Below are 19,041 nucleotides of genomic sequence, written 5' to 3'. Positions count from 1 at the left end.
ATAAACCTACACTGCTTCTCTGCCCATTTAAAGATCACAATATAACATAGATCTATGATCTCTAGTTTAATTTTGACTTAAATTGTTTGCTGACTGTGTATCAAATGTTATTTTCTTACAAATATTATGTATTACACAGAACTGGGGTTTTTAAATTAATGTACATCTAGTTCCCCTTAAAACACATACAGGATTAGCAGAAGCATGAGGAGTTTTCTTTGCTTTTATAACACAAATACAACAGCAGAATTGCCCAATTCTGCCATTTCTGTGCTGTCATTTCTGTGTTGCCTCCTCCTAATGGCAAAATCGTGTGCCGATCTGTGCAAGGAGCATAATGAACATTGTATTAATTTAGAGCAACCCTCAAAAACTAAAGTAAGACAAAATCCACATGGAAAAATATTAAAAATAAAAGTCCCTTCTCCCTCAAATGAGAACATGGAAAAAAAGTCACCCTTCTATAAGGTTAACCCTTTGTGTTCCTTGGAGCCTGTAGACTTCAAGGCAATCTGCCAGGGGGAGTTTTCATCAGTATGTGCTTCATCCTCATTTAACAGTGGGAGGAAGCTGATACAGCCCATCTGTTTCATTTAGAGGTACAGAGCTTAGGAAGCTGATTTGCCATGTGGAATTTGATGTGCTGAATGACAATGTCAGGAAGAGAGCTTAGGTTGTGTGTGTGCACTGCTCTGCTCTCGCTGGCAGTCCCTTCTCTTTGGTGCATCTGGTACAGACAAGTAACTACATAAATAGCCTTGCAGCAGCTCTGGTGCTCTGACTAGCACATTATTCAATCTCTCAAAAGAAAGTAATGCTGAGTATAGTTACAGTTATAGTTAGTATAAACGTCCCATAGGAGAAATAATGTCCAACGACTTGCAGTCCCATTTTTCAGATGCCTCAGTCTAATTCTTTTAACTAATGGCACCACATTTGCTACCTGAAGAGCCTCTTGCGACATCACCTCTGATAGTTCTTGTGCCACTAAAACCTAGCTGAACACACAACAGCAACATAAGAATAAATTGGGGGTTTACCCCTAATTTTTCTGAGCAGACTTTGCTTTTGATACAAACAGAAAGCTCTCAGTTGTGGCTACAGCATAGAAGTCGCATTGTGCAACTGCCTCTCTTGATGGCACAATCAGCTTTGCAGGGACACTTCATGAGCATGCTGCCGTGTGCATCTTTAGAAGGATGAGAACTTTGACTGAATATTGCAAAGATGGTGGAAGTAAAGACTTGAATAAAACCTTCAAAATCCCTATAAAGCCAGTTTCTCAATTTAATAAAAGCTAATTCTCTTCCTTCATTGCACAAAGTAACTTTCTAACTCTAAGAGCCAAGTAAAAAATGCTGTAATTGTATAATACAGGGAATGGAATAAATTTAGTGTCCACAGCAGTGGTAAATTCCTATTTAAGAAAACAACAAGAAACCATGGTATGTTTTTGTGGCTGTATATTACCTACTGTACTGTTAAAAGCTGTAGCCAGAGCAAAAAAAGCCCTGTCTTTTGAGTCAAGGTACCTGCTAGAAATTAGTTCAACGGACCCAGGCAATGGGAAAATTTCTAAGATCATATCGGAAATTCTCTACATTAATTTTGTCCAAATATTCCCTTCCCAATGGGATCCCTGGCCACCGGTTTCGTACAGATTTGGACTTTGATTTAACCTTTCTTAATTAGTACTGGCAGCCTGTGCTCAGAGACCTTTTGTAGAGAAAAACCTTTTCCTTTTGGCCACCTGTCATATTCCTGAAGTTTTTAATGAACAGTATTAAGTGAAGATAGACCAACCGCCTCAAACAAGCTGAGGGCAAACCATAACATTGTACGAAACCTTAAAACGCACCAAAACCAAAAGCTGCTGAAATGTTTCAGGCTTGCTTCTTGTTGAAGCCATGGGTTTATTGCTACGTATTACCTCGTGCCAGTTTTGTTTCTTTTGTGCTTCCCCAAACTGGCCAGATCTTTGTGCAACAGAGCTGGCAACCGCTCACTAAGGAGAACGAGCTCTGCAGAGGACATTGCTCCAGCGCTCGCCAGCCTGAGAACTGCCGTGGTTGAAGAATCAGGTCTGAGAAATAAAAGGAAGGCAGAAAGTAGCCGTGTTCACTACAAAAAGGGAGATGTTTCACACAAAACCAGGAGCTAACAAAGACAAGCTTGTTACCGGCCAGGTCAGGCTGTGCAGGAAGGGAGACAGAGGTGTCTCTGTGGCCATGTCCTCAGGATGCCATGAGCCAGAGCAGCGGAGGAGCTGAGCCAAGGGAAGGAGTTGTGACCCAGCCACAGTGAGCTGCTAGACAACCTTTTGTCACAGAAAGTAACCAGGCATCTGGAGCAAAACTGACCACTAGAAAATCTCCCACTGCCTGCTGCAGAAGCCTCCCTTTACAGAGCTCCTGACAGCCATCAGGAGGACCCACATGGGTTTGGCTGCTCCATGGACAGAGCTCTGACCTGCCTGCATGCAGTCACCACTGAGCTCACCCTGAGCTTGCCTAGATCAGGGACATCAGTGTCTGGTCAGCACCAGACTGAGGGGCTCCCAGGCAAAACTATGGCATTTGGGAATGGTGTTAAAAAAGAAAAAAAAAAAAAAAAAAGAAAAAAAAGCCAAAAATATCCCTCCAGGTCCTGCTTATTAGAGCTTTAAGGCTGGCAAAAGAGTGATCATGATGAGCACTCTCCATCTCCTCCTCCAGTTACATTTATCTTTTTGTCAGGTCTTCTTGTATCCGAACAACAACAAATATGCCAGCAGATTAAAGCACATTTCCCCAGCCTGCCTAGGAACCACTCCAAGTCTTGTCATTTACCCAATCAAGATACTGTATTATTTTGCCAAGGTACTTCCGGACCCCACTTAACACCTTCAAAACCCTGACTTCTCAGCCTGCACCATAGCTAGACAGTAATTGCTATTCTTAAATGCAAGCTTGTCAAAGCTGAGCACGGCAGGTATTAATAACCAGCTGCTGCTTCTCTTCTCAAGCAAAGCTCATGATTCTTAAAAAGCAAAGTTCCTTCTCCCCAGAAGCATTATTGATTTAATTGAAGAACCCCCCTGAGGGAGGGGGTTGCTTGCAGAAAGGTTACAGCCTGTTAAGAAAAAATTATCTCCATCAATTGTCAGCTCTTTAACCTAATGATGACAATCTTGAATAGCCTGCTCCACTCTGCAAAATTACATACAGCACTTAATTAGATTAATTAGCAAAATAGAGTTATCATAAAGAGTCTGGCTCTATATTGCAGTGCCAGAAAGGAAGGTGGGGAAAAAGAGTGCCAGTTAGTCTGAATGAAACCTGTCATTCATTAAATAGTAACTGGTAATTGCTGTGTTTTGATTATTGGAGATATGTTTTCATGTCTGTTCCAAAATCTGAAAACTGAGCTCAAAACTTTCTTTTTTTTTTCTTTTAATGGATACTTGCAATGAATATAGTTTAGGATTGTTTGTTGCTGTCTTCCCAAAGGGGAGTTTCAGTACAATGAATCTGTCCTTAAACCAAGTAGAGAGTTGCTGTAAACAGAGGAAGCCGAGGCAAGGAGATGGCTAGGTCAGGCTTCTCAGAGTCCTAGCACTGTGCAAGCACAAGCTTTACCAATTTCTTCAGAGCAAACCATACTTTCAGAAAAAAAACAACAAAGTGCATAAATCAATGGTCTTTGCCAAGCCCGAGACTTGTGAGACTCAAAGAATGATGTTTTGTGGGTTTGCAGTAGACACCAAAGTGAGTCAGCGTTGTGTTTCATATTTCCTGCTGAGAAGCATTGACACTCACATGATGTTCAGCAGCAAAACCTAAGCCCAGCTCTCTGCTTTGTCTACTGAGCATAAATACCTGTTTCACACTGAAGATGACATCTGCTGTCACTGTGTCTATCAGATGTTTCAGGGTTGTACAACACTACTTCATCCAAATATTTTATAGCTAAAGTCATTGAATCATAGAATCAACTAGGTTGGAAAAGACCTTTAAGATCATCAAGTCCAACCATTACCCCAGGACTGCCAAGACCACCACTAAAGCATAGCACTGAGGTACCCTTAAGTAAAAAGGATGGATTTGGATCCCTCTCTTCATGTAGAAATATTGAAAGAATTGTTCAGAAACTTTCTGAACCTTTGACTTTGTTCCTAATTCAGCGTCGTAGGCTGAGAAAGTTTCCAGGACAGAAAAGCCAGAAGACTGGTCGTATTCTAATGGAGTAAAGACAGAGACTGCACCATCAGTGCAGTCCTGGAAAAGAAGACACAATACATAATTTGCACTGGTCAAAACTAGGCAGTGGATTGAACGGGGGGAGAAATCAATGTGTAATGACTTAAAAAATTTAAATAAAATTATTTTACTAACCTAGATGTCAAGTAAGCTTAACTTCTAATTTGATGAGATTATAAAAATAATTTTGTGCTGATATTCCATGTTATATCTTTGATTTAAAATAATTAAAACTACCTAAAATTAACTAAATGATATTAATATGTAACTAACTTTGAATGGGAAGAAGCATTTCTAGCGGAGTTCCATGTAGTGCCTGACAGTTGCTTTCACTTTCTTTATACTGATCTGAAAAAGAAATATAATTCAGGATACAATTTAGAGAGGACACATATTACCAAAGTGTAAATATAAGTGAGGTGAAGTCATTAGTACAGATGGATTTGCATCACTTGATGACAAGACAGCATTAAATACATTGAGGAAAGAAGAAATGTGTGACTAGCAATGGAAGCCCATGTGATGTATCTGTCACTAGGAGGGATCATGTCTCTGTCATTCCTGAAGTGCTATAAATATTTTCATAGTGTCAACATCAGAATTTATGCTGAGAGATCAAAAAGGATTAACAAAGAAAGCAAAAGAATGACTTGAGGTCTTGCCAATAAACTTCAGTGAGATACTTCAATCTGATGCATAATATAATTTAAATTTCAGCATGTTTAGACTACAAGAAAGATTTCTGATTATAGTGGGATCTGTTATCTGGTGAATGAGTGAAAGCTCAAGGCAGACAAACTGAAACTAGAAATTAAGTGCAAGCTTTACCACGAGAAAAATTAGCTTTTGAAAAACACAACCTACAAAAATGGTTTTGTTTTTAATTTTCAGCATTTTATAGCTCTTAGGAAGGAAGGGATCTGGAGTAAAGACCTGCTGCAGGTGAAGGATCGAGGCAGGAGACATGGGTTGAACTGGTGTTTGTAACTGGTGCTAGGCAGACTAAATTATCTGAAGTGTTTCCACCCAGAAACCACTTGAATACCTCTTTTTCTCATGTGTTGAAAGGGTGTTTGTCAGAAATTTTCAGTAAAGTGGATCTGAGACCAACTCGTGCCTGCACTGTGGCATCCTTCATGCTGAGGAGATGGAGCTGTGATGTTTCCTTTAGTTCTCTGCAGAGGTCAGAAAGATCATAAATTTAGCTGCATGGCAACTTTCAGGAAAGGTGGCAAGAGTATTATAAACAAGTGCAGGCAAACCAACCAAGATAAAGTTAGAAACAACCTCAGCCTGGACCACAGACTAATATTTACACAAAATATGTGGAGAAATTGGAATATAAATAGCTGTCAGTGGCTAGTCAGAATGTTTTACATGAGTAAACATGTCTTCCCCAGGGAAGACATCTGATGGTTATTTGCATCATGACTGACATTTTCGAAGATGGGTTCCCAGAAGTGCAGCCCAACAACGTTTGATTTTTATTGCTGCAGCTCTATTTTGTGAATTTTGGTCTACCTACAGTCATTGCCAGCACCACGGATGACATCCATCCAGCCCAGCTTTTGCTCACCTGGAGCTGAGTCCCTTCTAAACAGTGCATGAGATCTGCCAGTGAGAGCAGCATAATGTTTAGTTTTGTTGAAGTATCCTCAGAGAGAAAATCCACAGCTCTACCACAGGGTAGCCAGAAATAGACTGTGGTGTACCCCAAGTAACATGTTACACATAAACCATACAGAGCCTTCCTGCCAGATCCCAGGAAACCAGCACACCTATACTCAGTCCCACAGACTGTTAGGCACATGTTCAGCTGGGCTCAAGAACTCAGTACAGTTTGAGGTCTACAAAAATATATTTCTCTCTCAAAATAGTCGAGGTCAGGCCAGCCTCAGCTTGGTCTCCAACATCCTGAGGTCTCATTTCTCTTCTGGGTTACATGGCACCGAACAACTCTTGTACTTGCAGTTTGCTTCCTCAGGGAAGCAATTTGGAGGCTGAGGTCAGTTCTCCTAAAAGTGTGCAAATCTTTTGACTGGCAGAAGGATAGAGATCCCTTCTATACGAATTGGATTTGTCTCCTTTAAAACTTGGCAAGAACAAACGTTACGCTACTTGAAAAAAATCTATTTCTTAGAACTGTATTTCTTAGAAATGTCTTGGCGATTCTTTGCAGGACAAAGCCATTTGATTTGAGAGTTTTCCGTTCTCAGTAAAAGAACAAGCAGTAAAGCCACCTCTGGTATAAGCATTTGATACAGGCCTCTGGAGACAGCCAGTTCTGCAATGAGCTGGCTTAGGCACTGAAACTAAGAACTTGCACTGGATTTTACCTCAAAATGCCTCTGCTGCACCTAATAGGTGCAAGATCCATTCACAAGGTCTGCCCATACCTGTATGATGCTGTTATGTCCTTGCATAGATTTATACATTAGAATCTCCTTTTGTTAGGGACTCCAGCAAGACTCAGTGTCCTCTTCCTTAGTCAGCGCTGTGTGTCAGCATTCCCTTTGACAGAACAAGCCCAAGGCAAGCACACAGGCAATAAAGACTGCCATTCCTGCCACTCTTTTGGATTTATTGTATTTATAATAGTATGAGCTCCTTAGTTACTGAGTCCTCTCTGTCTGGCTATGTGGTCAGCATCCTGGCAGTACAAGATGAATGTGGTTGCGGTTGGTTACATACATACCCAAGAGCATAAAAGGCCTGGTGGAAGACAGGTTACATGTATGTATCAACATTAAGCCAAAACCTGTTGCGTTGGTGGGGGAGCGCATTCACACCTGATGCAGAGTACCTGAGAGACTAACAACTTGCAAAATGAATGCCTGACCCCCTTACTGCGTTACCAAAAGCAAAAGACCTGACCACACTCCTGCCCTGCTCTCCACTTGCTTGCTCCATGTTTGCGTTGCACACGGGGGCAGCTGCTCCATTGGGTTTGGGTTTGGGCTGCTTGCCTGCCTGCCCACCGCTGTGACGTTAGGATGTGAAGCACTGCAGGGAAAGTGGTTAATGAAATAAGCACACACCGTTTCTCAGTCGTTTAAAATATTCTCACTTGTGTCAGGTTTCATTTTACAAACCCCTTGTGTTGTGTCTGAAACCAGTTGGCAGTTTGAAGCTTTTGAGAACAGTTTCACAACGGATCATCCAGTATGTGGTAATATGTCTTTACAATACCAGACCAGTGTTTCATACTTCTTCCCTTTAGACCTTCCAGCTGAATTTAACTTTGTTTTTGGTGCAAGCATCCTTCCAACTCCTGATTGCCTCAGCATGCTACAAACCACTGGAAAAGACTGAGCTTTCAGCTTGTGTTTGCAGTTCAACTGGCTACAACAATTTACTTGAGAAATAATTGGCAATGCAGCCCATTTTGTCATCTTCCCTGCTTCTTCTGCAATGTTAGAGCTCTTTCAGTCATAGAAGAGCTGTGCGCATGAGAAGAAGAACAAAGACCCACTGCTGAGACATTTAAATGCCATAAAATGTCATAACATCAGATAAGCTTCAAGATCTTAAAAAAGGATTAAAAGTGCAGAGAGTTTATTGGATGCTGACATGCAGCTAATAGCATTTTTGCATGCAATGACTTCACACAGTGTTCCTGTGCAGTTTTAAATGCCATGTAAGTGTATAAATTCCATTCAAATATAACCTTTATTATGAGAGCATCAATAACAGAAAAATCTAATTAAAGGATAAAAGGCTTGATGGAAACACAACCTTTTTCCTATCAAATTGGTAATGAATTAATAGAATTCTATGAAGGACACTATTTCAGAGGAGGACTGACAGAGAGGAAACCCTGCCTTCTGCCACATGGTTTAATGGAAGCTCCTCCTCTCTTCAGCAACCCATCTTCTTTTGTAATCCTGAGTGAATTATTATTTCACGTGGCTGCATCACAATACATGAAAACAGCAGCTGGACCTTTGAAATCCCCCCACTTTGTTCAGCTCCAATCATCTACACTGGGACTCTTGCCACCTTGCCACCATCTATTAGACCCAAGCCCGTGGCTGATGAATTACAGCTCTGTCAATCGTCCTGTCTAGCAAATTGCCAGCGTATGAGAAGGAACCCAATACCATTATCAGCATTACAGAGCACCATGGACAAAGTAATAGCAGGCTACATTTCCCTCGTTTGGTGCCTACCCCAGAAAACTAGGCCATGGTGTCCTTCATAATGAGAATTACTATTGAAAGGACTGTCAATCTACATAACAGAAGAAATGAGGCTTGACAGTTTAGAAAATTGGGGATAAGTACAGTAGCAGAACCAATTACTGCAAAAGGATTCTCTTTTTTTGACCACACTCAGGCAGAAACAACTGGAAATTACCCAGGCCAAATCTGTTGCCTAATTTTGATAATATATGCTTATCTGTATGTAGCTGTGGATTTTGGCTGGGAAGATTAGGAATGTGATAAAGTTCCATTTAGGGTCTGTCTTTCCCTAAATCATAGTTAAGTCCAAGGTATGAACACATCACATCACACTGCAGATAGTTCTCGTCCCTTTCTGTTTCTTTTATTATACCCCTATAGAATCACTATAAGAATACTTTTTATCTTTTTCTTTGCATTTCCAAACATCACTTGCTTTTCTTCTGAAATAATTCAGATATTTAGAAATGATAATTTCTGATGATAATTCAGATGATAATTTCTGATGATAATTCTTCCTTCCAGATTAATTGAAGTTATTAAAAATCATTTGATACATGTAGGCTGAGAGTCCTCGCTGACAGTGAGAACAAAAACTCAGAAGGACGTCTGAAGAGCACCAGTTTTTCAAGTGCCTTTCTCTGTGACCCTTTGCTCCCGAATACTGCAGGGTTCTCTCACTTTTGTTTCAGAAGTGCTTCCACTGTCTGCCCCGGACTCTTTCTTTCTCAGATCTTGCCAAACAACCCGTCCTACAACTGATAATGCTGCAGCTGCTGGGTCCTGCAGCTTACCAAAGCTGAAGGTTTTTATTGCTGCTACTCTTTCACCTTGCCTCGAAACTGCTCTGCGGGGCCGTTTGAGCCCTGCTGCAGACCCCGGCAAGTCGGCAGCAGTCATGGGAGGAGAGGGCAGTAATCGTGATGGAAGCAGCAGGTTTTGGAAGCTGCCAGCACCAGGAAAAAGGAGTATGACAAAACCACATTTCTGGGCTCCCTGAGAAGAGGCTGTCAAAGCATCACAAGTAAAGCTATGCTCGCTGCCTTCTTGGTATGCTAAGGGTAAGGGCCTTTGTGTTACAGGTAGCCAGTGGCTAACAGCTGAAATATCACAGGCCTAAGCAAGAAAAACAGGAGAAGAGAAGGCTGTGTGGAGACCTCATAGAAGCCTTCCAGTATCTGAAGGGGGTCTACAAGGATGCTGGGGAGGGACTCTTCCTTAGGGACTGTAGTGGTAGGACAAGGGGGAATGGGTTCAAACTTAAACAGGGGAAGTTTAGATTAGATATAAGGAAGAAGTTCTTTACAGTGAGGTGGTGAAGCACTGGAATGGGTTGCCCAGGGAGGTTGTGGATGCTCCATCCCTGGCGGTGTTCAAGGCCAGGTTGGACAGAGCCTTGAACCATGTGGTTTAGGGCAAGGTGTCCCTGCCCATGGCAGGGGGGTTGAAGCTAGATGATCTTAAGGTCCTTTCCAACCCTTACGATTCTATGATTCTATGATTCTATGTATTTTTTTCTGAGCATCATCATATGAGCTGAGAAATAGAATGAGGACTTCAAAAGCAGGTCTTGATTCCCCCCCCAGCTCGGTGTCTTTCATTGCTGCTGTCCTCTGCCTTTCAAATTGGCTCTCCAGCTTTATGCAGCAGCCATCGGCAGCCCTGCTAAGCTAAGGATGTCTCTTGATGTCAGGTATTTCATGGATGTCAGGATACCTTGCAACACCACTGGGAAACTCATTTAGATATACAATCTAGTTTCTGCATTCCATTTTATACTCAGGACTTGTGGGACTTGGTGTGATCACGTGGTTCTGAATAGGTTTGAAATCTGTGCCTAGTCCTCCATAGTGTCAGTAATGCTGGGAGGGGAAGGGTTGTTTTTTAACATTTTTGTAGCACAGTAATGCTAATTGTAAGTCATGTGCCCTAAACATATAGCAGAAATATTTCTATATTTACTCAAAATCACAGGAATTATCATGTGGCTTTAAATGCATGATCTGTTGGCAGCTAGTGTTGGCCATTGACCTGCACCAGTTGTTTCAGTAGATACCTCAAAGTTCTGTCAGTCATTATGAAATAGAGATTATTTTAGGCCCTGATGTATGACATTTAATCATCCCTTGTTTCGTGCAACACCCTGAACTCTCAAATTCTGTGTAAACTGCAAGGTATATCTTTCTTGAGCTGAGTAAGCCAGCCTCAATGTACTTCTATGTCTCTGACTATGAGCTACCATAAAGAGAAAGCATTGACCTTTATGGCTTTCTGTATTTTGCAGCCTTTTATTAAAGGGTTTCATCATCTACCTACTTTATCTGTATTTGAAACAGGTTCAGTAAAACCTAAAACCAGTAATACCTGAATATCAAATACAGCCATTCTTACAGTGTTATATGTCCTATTACTTCCAGCACAAGATCATAAGACAATTTTAATCTGGCTCTCCTAATGAAAAGTCTATGAACAGGATCTTAAGTGCGAGGATCTGAGTTTCAGAGATACTCAACACTTGGGGGAATTGCACCAACATCATTTGCATGTTATATACTTAGGAAAGTTGCAAAAGCTGCAGTTCCAGTGTTGCTCATGACAGTGTTACTTATTAATTGTCTTTCTAGGTTATATCAGTACAAGAAAGTAAGTATGTGAAAAATATATCACTGCTAGGAGACTGGACTGCGGATGTCTTTTTCTATGTTGATTATGAAAACAGTGGCAGTGATTGATTTTAGAGCAACAGTGCTCCAAGCTGTGCTCCTGCATCTCCACCAATACAGGTATGTGTTGTCTTTCCAGGGTCCTACTCCTAGGATCGTACTACTTTCAGTAATGTGGCTATAGCAGGCAAAGCATATAATTACACTTCTGATTAGCTTGAAACACACTGTTCATATCTGATCATTGTTCTTGCAGTTTTCCTCTGGGCTTTGAGCTGTGGCAGAGATTTTATGTGGGTAGAAAATGCCATTTTTCTTTTGCCAGAATTCTGCTGGGGAAGATGCTGTCAGAATGCTCCATCACATGTGATGGATCATCGCTTGCAGAGAATTCTCTCTAATACAAAATTGAGTTTTTATCTTGAACTGACATGTCTGAGAAGTCTCACCTGTGACATGGGGGAGGGGAAGGAGATGGATTTAGTAGCTAATTCCTCCTCCAGGACTGAATATATCCTATCTCTCATACCCAGTTCTGTCCTATATCTTGTAACTGCTGCCGCCTCCCCTTCCTGAGCTTACAGGTCTCCTCAGTTAATACTGTCTCCAGTGCAGCCTCCTCCAGTGTGCTCACATTATAGCGACCATATTCTTTCAGTCCAAACCAGTCCAAAATTGTTGTGACAGTGCTGACATCATTATTGCCTTTCATGCACTCAGGCTCTTACTATTTTGGAGCTATTTAGCTGTTAACATAATTTTGGAAAGAGTGCTGGAAAAATACTGTTGGCAAATCGATATGACTCTCTCCAAGCGAATAAACTTTGAATGCTGGTTGTGAATCTAGGCTCAGGAAAAAGATGAGAGTAAACTGCATGGTTCTGCAAAACTGTGTGCAAATAAATGCAAGCACAAAATGCTGCACCCTAGAGAAGGATGTTCAGGAAATGCTGTTTCCAGTCCTGCTTGCTGACTGCTCCCTGTCATAGGCATGAGGCTCTCTGAAACGCAGGGACAGCCGCTAGTCTCCTGGCAAGCTCCCTACTCACTTCCACAGATTCCTGGAGGTGATGTTATTTCTCCAAGACAAGAATTCTGTCTTTAAGTAATCCTGGCACAAGCAGAGGCACCAGTACATTATACAGAAAGATATTAGATGATTTTGTTACATATTCAGATTTGAGAAATTTAATTATTATTTGACTAAAGACAATCCAAAATCACAGCAGGTATCATCAGTTCTGGAATTTGGGACAGAGACTGAGATCTACAGCTGAATCCTAGGGCTTCTTCTAAGATGTCTGTGAGGGTTTTTTTGATCCATAACATAATGTCTGAGATAAAAAGAAGAGCTCATACTGTGAGCCACAGCATAAAGCCCATATTTTAAGAGTGTAACAAAATCTTCTTTTACTCTCTTACTAGACAGGAAAACTATTGAACTCCCCAGGCCCCAGGACCCCACACAGACATGCTTAGTTTGTAATCAACTGATAGGATTTGTATTTCAGCTTACAATCAACTGATAAGATTTCTATTTCAAAACCCTCTTCACCAATCAGTAGCACATTTGAGTATGTCTGCTAAGTACATGCCACTGAAAAACTATGTAGGCATCAGTGCACTTTGTAAAATAGCATCTAGTGAAACCTAATGTACATTGCATTCAAACACAGAGGGTGCTGCCTTCTCTCCATGTACTATTTATATATGTCAGTTTATTTCACTCCTTGCTGCCTTCTGTGGGGGTTATTTTTTCCCCGCACTTACACAGTATGTTTCTTCTGCTACTTCAAAAAGTGGTAGGTGTCATTTCCTCCAATTTATCGATGGAGGAAGCTGAGGGCCAGAGAACAAAGCCCAGGCCTTTGAGTTCCCGCACTGTTTCCTGGCCCTGCCGCTTTCCTTCTCCCAGACGGCCACCAATGCACAGGCCAACATTGCATCCAGCTGAGAAGGCCCTCTGCTCCATCACGTTTATCTCCATGGGAAACACATAATAAAACATTTAAGCTTATTCAGAAAGCTCTTCTTCAGATTGCAGGTGGTTTAGCAAGGCCGGATTGCTTTTGACAAAGCAGGAGAGGTTCATGGCAGCTGAATCTCTTGGTTGTGTTACTCCCACTCCAGCTCAAGCTGCCTCCTTTCATACTACCCTCCCACATCACCTCTCAAACACTCCTCTCCTGATCACACACTCCACCCTCCCTCTCCCTCTCCTCTTTATATTGGTGTGCTGAAATGGCACCAAGTGGGAACTCCTGTGAGCTCAAGTGGCACAAGGACATATGCAAAAGCAGCACACGCAGCTGGGCACTGAAAGCTAAATTGGGAGTTCAGCGTTCACACCTGACCGCTCTCGCAGCGTCACTGCCCTCTTTGGCACACCAGATAATAGTCAAGGGAAGAAACATGGTGACATTTCCAGTACCACTGAGCAGCATTAGGGATCCCATAGGATGGCACTGAGACCAACCCATCTGTGGTTGCACATACTCCTGGGCTAAAACTCTGAATTACTTTTTCTTCCATCCAGTCCTGCCTATCTTCCTCCCCCTCACCACTGCCTTTAAATCCTCAACTTCCTGTCCAACTCAGAAAGGACTACAGTGGATGCTCCCCTCAGCCTATGAGGGCTTCTTGTTGCTCTTGAACTCAAGCCCTGTTTCTAATCTTTCTGTTGTGCTTTTTGCTACCCTGCCCTTCCACAGCCACCCAGGGAAGAGAGGTGATGAGTCAGAAAGGGAAGTTTAACAGTGTCCAGAAACAGAAATAACCAGAAAACCTCAAGAGTTTTACTGCCTTTTTCTTATTGAGAACAAACAAGCTGTAATGAATACAAAGCATCACATGGGTTAGTTTTGAAAACCACCAAACTGACCTGTCCCACAGCTGCTTTCAAAATGCTGAGAGCAAAAGGAATCAGGGGCTGGTAAGAACTGTGGAGATACCGGTTTTAACTGTTTGCAAGAGTTCAGAAGACTGGAGGCCATTATGGGGTAATGCAGATCAATTAATTTTTAAACCAAGGTGTTAAATGTTCCACTTAGACAGCTTAACTGGTCAGACTGAGTAGGTGTGAATAGAAAAACTGTGGTGAGACCTACACCCCACTACAGTCAAAAGAAGCAAGCTGGCAACTTCACCAGTTACAGAACTTTGCTCATGCTATCAAACCCCTATGGGTTAGTCATCCTCTGGCCGCAGAGCTCCAACTGTTACCTATATGGGGATAAAATGACTTCACAGTGAAGCACATGCCACTGCAACTGCATACTCTGTCATGAATATGGCTGTATGATCGCTTTCTGCAAATACTGCTCTTTATATTCATTTTGAACCTTCAATTCACAAAAGTGTAAACATAGGTAGGCTAAAGCTTAATGAAAGGTTATTACAGTGTGCACAGGACATTGAGGAGTTTCCATGGTCTGTGCAGCAAACAATGAATACAGCAAAATCAGCATTATTAATAAAGTAGCCTTCATGCTGTATAAAACTAGGAAATCATACAGACAGAAGGGAAACTCAAGCACTGCAAGAAAGGAGGACTGGGTCCTTTCAGATTAGTTCATTTGATTAGCAGACCAGAGTTAAAATTTTTAGTCATCTTCGAACTCACTTCCATTTTTCACTGCTGGCAATTCTGAATCATCTCTCTTTCTCTGCTGCTTCAACTTCAAAACAGGAAAAAGTGAATACAGTAACCAGCTACAGAGGCTTACAAAAGTACTCCCATGCTGCATGAAGTAGATGAAAAGAGGCCTGGCATCTTTCACCATGCCTGCATCGGCAAGCTCATGGAATTGTGCAGGGCACCAACCCAGTACTCCCTGCTGCACCAATGTAAGATTGTGAAGAGAAGGTAAAGAAACAAAAGACCTGAAACAAAGGGGAAATTTTGCAACACTGCACATAATTCCTGATCCTACTGCCTTGAGCAGACTATCACCAACAGCAGAAGGGCCAGAACTTCATCAGTAGAGCTTGGCACCCAGCTCTCTTTTGAAGGCTTTTGCTGTTTTCGTGGCATCAGTAGGCTCAGCAGTGCCCCTCAATAAGTGCGGCTGGAGGAATTACTGGAGCACAGAGCTGTCTTCTGCAGTTGGCCGGTGTGTTCAGAGGATGGAGGGCACGGTCCTGGGCTCTGTAATTAAATATCCAGTGGCTGCTATGTACCACACCAAACACAACCGATGTGTGTGTGAGGGGAGTTTAAGGCAGAAAGAACGCAGATGAGGCTTAGAGATGCTCCTCTTTCAAACAGGCTACTGTTCATCCTATTTCTTGTGTTCAAAAAAAGAATTAACGGTTAGCATCTACATGGTTAATCTGCATGTGAACTCTTCCTTTCCCAAGTAGTATTTTCTTTTAAATTGAGCAGTATATTGACTTAGGTCTCCATACATACCCATACTTACTCACTGATTACTGGAGTCAAATAAAAGCAAAAAAGGCAGTCAGATAAATACTCCCTTGTGTTTTGGCTCCATCTTTCATACCCAAAACTATGTAAGCAGTTCAGCTGTATTACAGCACATTTAAGAAAACAAAGGCAAAAAAAATAAAAAGTGCAAAGTCAACCTGTAATTAGTTTTATTTGGAATACTTCACCAGATCTTGTGTGCTTCTTCTATATAATCTAAAATAAACCCCGTAAAAAATGGTCTAATAATAAAAGTAAATTGTATCATGGATGCAAAGAACACTTTAAAGAAATACAACTGAGAGAAGTATGCTGATAAGTTTGGGTTTGAAATTAGCACCACTGGGTTAACAGCAGAGCCTGATACTTTGCTTGCAGGTGTTTATCCTGCACTCTTTTAACATGCAGCATGTAAACTTTCTAAAGGATTTTTAGCTCCACATCATCTTTCAGAGTATCTGCTTGACTTAGTTCATTTTAAGGCTTTATGGTATGTACAGATTTGGACTGACTATGAATCATGCACAAAAGTGACCTCCATTTTAAAGAATCAGCACTACAGTTGAATCCAAACATATGTAGGTGGTCACTTAGCCAAGTGCATATATTTAAACTTTTTTTCTTCTTTTAAAAAAGCAGGTATTAGGTAAGGATATTGTTCCAAGAAAGTATTATCTTCCTTTCTAACAAGACAGAACAGGATCACAGTAAGCAGAGTATATATATTGTAGAGTTGAACACACAAAACCTGTCAGCCCTAGCTTATGTGATACTCATTTTTCATTTATTCTTTTTTGCCTTAAAACTAAGAAGAAACCCCCACCAAACTACATTTAATCCTTTCAATGTTCCCTCGCCTCTTTCCAGGTTGTAATGTGCTAAATGGAAATACATAAATGCTAAGAATACCCAAGTCATCTATTCTGATAACCTGGTTGGAGAAAGAGGCTCTATAGAAATGCTTCATTCATTGATATGAATTACATCATTCTGTAAATGCCATGCAAACAGTGGTGGGCCAGACTGGAAATGGAGCCTTACTGGCTTTTAGGTCTCTCTGAAACACAGTGCTAACTGTACTGGCATTTTTCCACAGTCTGCATCTTTCAATCAGGACTAAATTCAAAACTAAAATTCCAACAGCCTACCTTTCGAGTCTCCTGATAAAGTGAAACTGACCTTTTATATCTATGGCCCGTCTGAATTTTGATGTAACAGTTCTTTTTCTGTAGATAAACCAGATTTAAATCTGATAGATTTGGCCCTGCAACACTTATTTCATACCAGCTCAGAATACAGTTAGCAACATTGAACTCCATGTTGCTTCCCATCAACTTCAGGTGCAATCGGAAGATTTCCAGCTGGCAACACAGAGATGGACTGTCTAGAAAGCAATGCTTATAGGTGTTTCCCACAGGTTCAGTGTTTCATTTTGTACAATGCAGACTAGAACTTACTTCTGGCAAGACTGTAACATTGAGGCATACAATCTGTCACTAGACACTGAAGAGCTTAGCACCTTCCAAAACTGCTCCTAACCCATGCAGTTTGGCATTTGAAAGTGCACGCTCAAGATGTGGCATTTACTATGGAAATTGACTGCATCTCCCCCCACCCCCTTTCATTTTATAATGACTAGAAAATAAATTTAAGTCCCTAATAGTCTAGATTAAGTGCAAGTACACCGATGTTCATGGTCAGAGCTCCACTGATGTTTACAGGATGTTATAAATATAAATATAAATATAAATATAAATATTCATTACAATCTGAACACAGGAACAGTATCTTGAATTGGTTAAAAAAATAAAAACCAGTGTAGAATGCATGTCTTGAAGACCTCTAATTAAAACAATCCTTTTCAACAGACATCACCATCTTCCCCTTTTCCCCACAACCGAACAAAAACTGCATTTTGATCTCTGTAGGATTTTGCTTGTTTTTCTTCAAATTTATTAGCTTCTGTAATTATATAGTCCATTTTATTGTTAAATCAGAAACAGTAAGAGAACACTCTAGGTTGGTATAGTATTTTACAATGAGCATATCAGCTACAATACCTTTACCTAATGTTGTCAGAAAACCAAAACCAAAACAGAACAGCAATATTTTTTTCTTTTTTGACAAACCTGCTTATTGAGATATCACTTATTCTGTAAGGAAGAAAATACTTGAAAAATAAAAAAGTTAAAATTTAGTTAAAAGCTTTACTTGTTTGGGAGCAATCTCATAAAACTTGTTTTAATATGAGCACTTCACAAAATGAAAAACTATTTACAACATTTTGCTTGCAGTTTGGTCACATTATCTACACACATTTGCAGAAGATCTTAGGCAAAATAGGTATGTATCTTCTTCTGACATAGGCTATCAGATTGATTGCACATTTTCCTTTTACATAATGGCTCTCCTATAGTGCACTGAAGTCAGTGATCACTGTCTAATTACATTCTCATTTTAATTTATGGCTCAACAATAAAATCAATACCACTTCAAACCCAAATATCTGAGCGGCTGAACTACATACAGCGTGAAACATGTGGATTCTACTTTTTTGGGCCAGATTTTCAAGAGAATAATTCACTTCACCAGCACAATTGACAAATTGTGCAAAGAAATAAAGGACCTGTGCATCCAATTCATTTGAAAATCAAGGCATCTTGTCAAATTCTGTCAACTGATTTCCCACTAGTTACAGCTCATTTAAAAAATTTTTATTTCCCTATGGCACTATAATGAACTTTTCAGCACGCTATTACTGAATTACAGTATCTTTTACATATATACTATATTTTGGCCAATAATGTAATTCCCATGTTACACAATATCATTGCCTTCACAAGCAGAGTTGCTACATACATTCACAGTTTCGATAGATTGTAATTAGCTTCTCCAGTTGTGCTTTAAGAATTCCAAATATTTTCCAACAGTAAGTCCAAAGCTAATGTCCTATGCAGCTACAACTGGTCACAGAGTTATAAACTCCATAATTACGAGAAGAGCATTCTCTCATTCCCCATTTTCATCACCTGCTTTTTCAGGTATGACCTCCAGACTTCGACGGGGCTTTGAGATTTCTGCGTTCTCAGTGCCTGGCTTATTGAGTCCACACGAAAGAGTGGCATAATGGATTTGTTTCAGATTCTCCAGTGCTTCATTTTTAGCATATTTGAGAAGATCAGCTTGTCCCTGTAAGAACAAAAATGCAATTAAAATACACAATCGATAATAGGATTGCCTCTCCCCCCCCCCTTCTGTTTGTTTCAGATCAATGGTACAGTTGTCCTGCTGAAAAAAAACCCAACTATAAAACCACCCTATTCCCCCCAAAAAAAACCCTAAACCAAACCTCAAAATTGGATTATTTGACATTAGAAAGAACCAAGCTTTTTGCTTTCTCTGGAGCCAACTGGTTGCATAAACAAAGGGAAAGGGATCGTTTCTACCTAACAGTTTTTGGGGAAGTAATCTGTGCGGTATTTTTAATCCATGGGGGCAATAAATGTTTCTGCATGAAGAAATTGCGAAGGCTG

The 19,041-nt window shown here is 40.8% G+C and overlaps 1 protein-coding gene across 2 annotated transcripts in view; it reads right to left on the bottom strand.

Moving 5' to 3' along the window:
• Positions 1-17,438: 17,438 nt before the first annotated feature.
• Positions 17,439-19,041, bottom strand: part of PLCL2 (phospholipase C like 2) — a 104,351-nt gene continuing 102,748 nt past the window's right edge. For both annotated transcript variants that reach the window (XM_030494229.1, XM_030494239.1), the window contains one exon: positions 17,439-18,697. In XM_030494229.1, the coding sequence (XP_030350089.1) occupies positions 18,518-18,697 (180 nt within the window). In that variant the 3' untranslated portion in view covers positions 17,439-18,517. The remainder of the gene's footprint in view (positions 18,698-19,041) is intronic.

The sequence above is a fragment of the Strigops habroptila genome, chromosome 1 (genome assembly GCF_004027225.2).
Source record: "Strigops habroptila isolate Jane chromosome 1, bStrHab1.2.pri, whole genome shotgun sequence".
Lineage (NCBI taxonomy): Eukaryota > Metazoa > Chordata > Aves > Psittaciformes > Psittacidae > Strigops > Strigops habroptila.
This window is presented reverse-complemented; position numbering and strand designations above follow the sequence as displayed.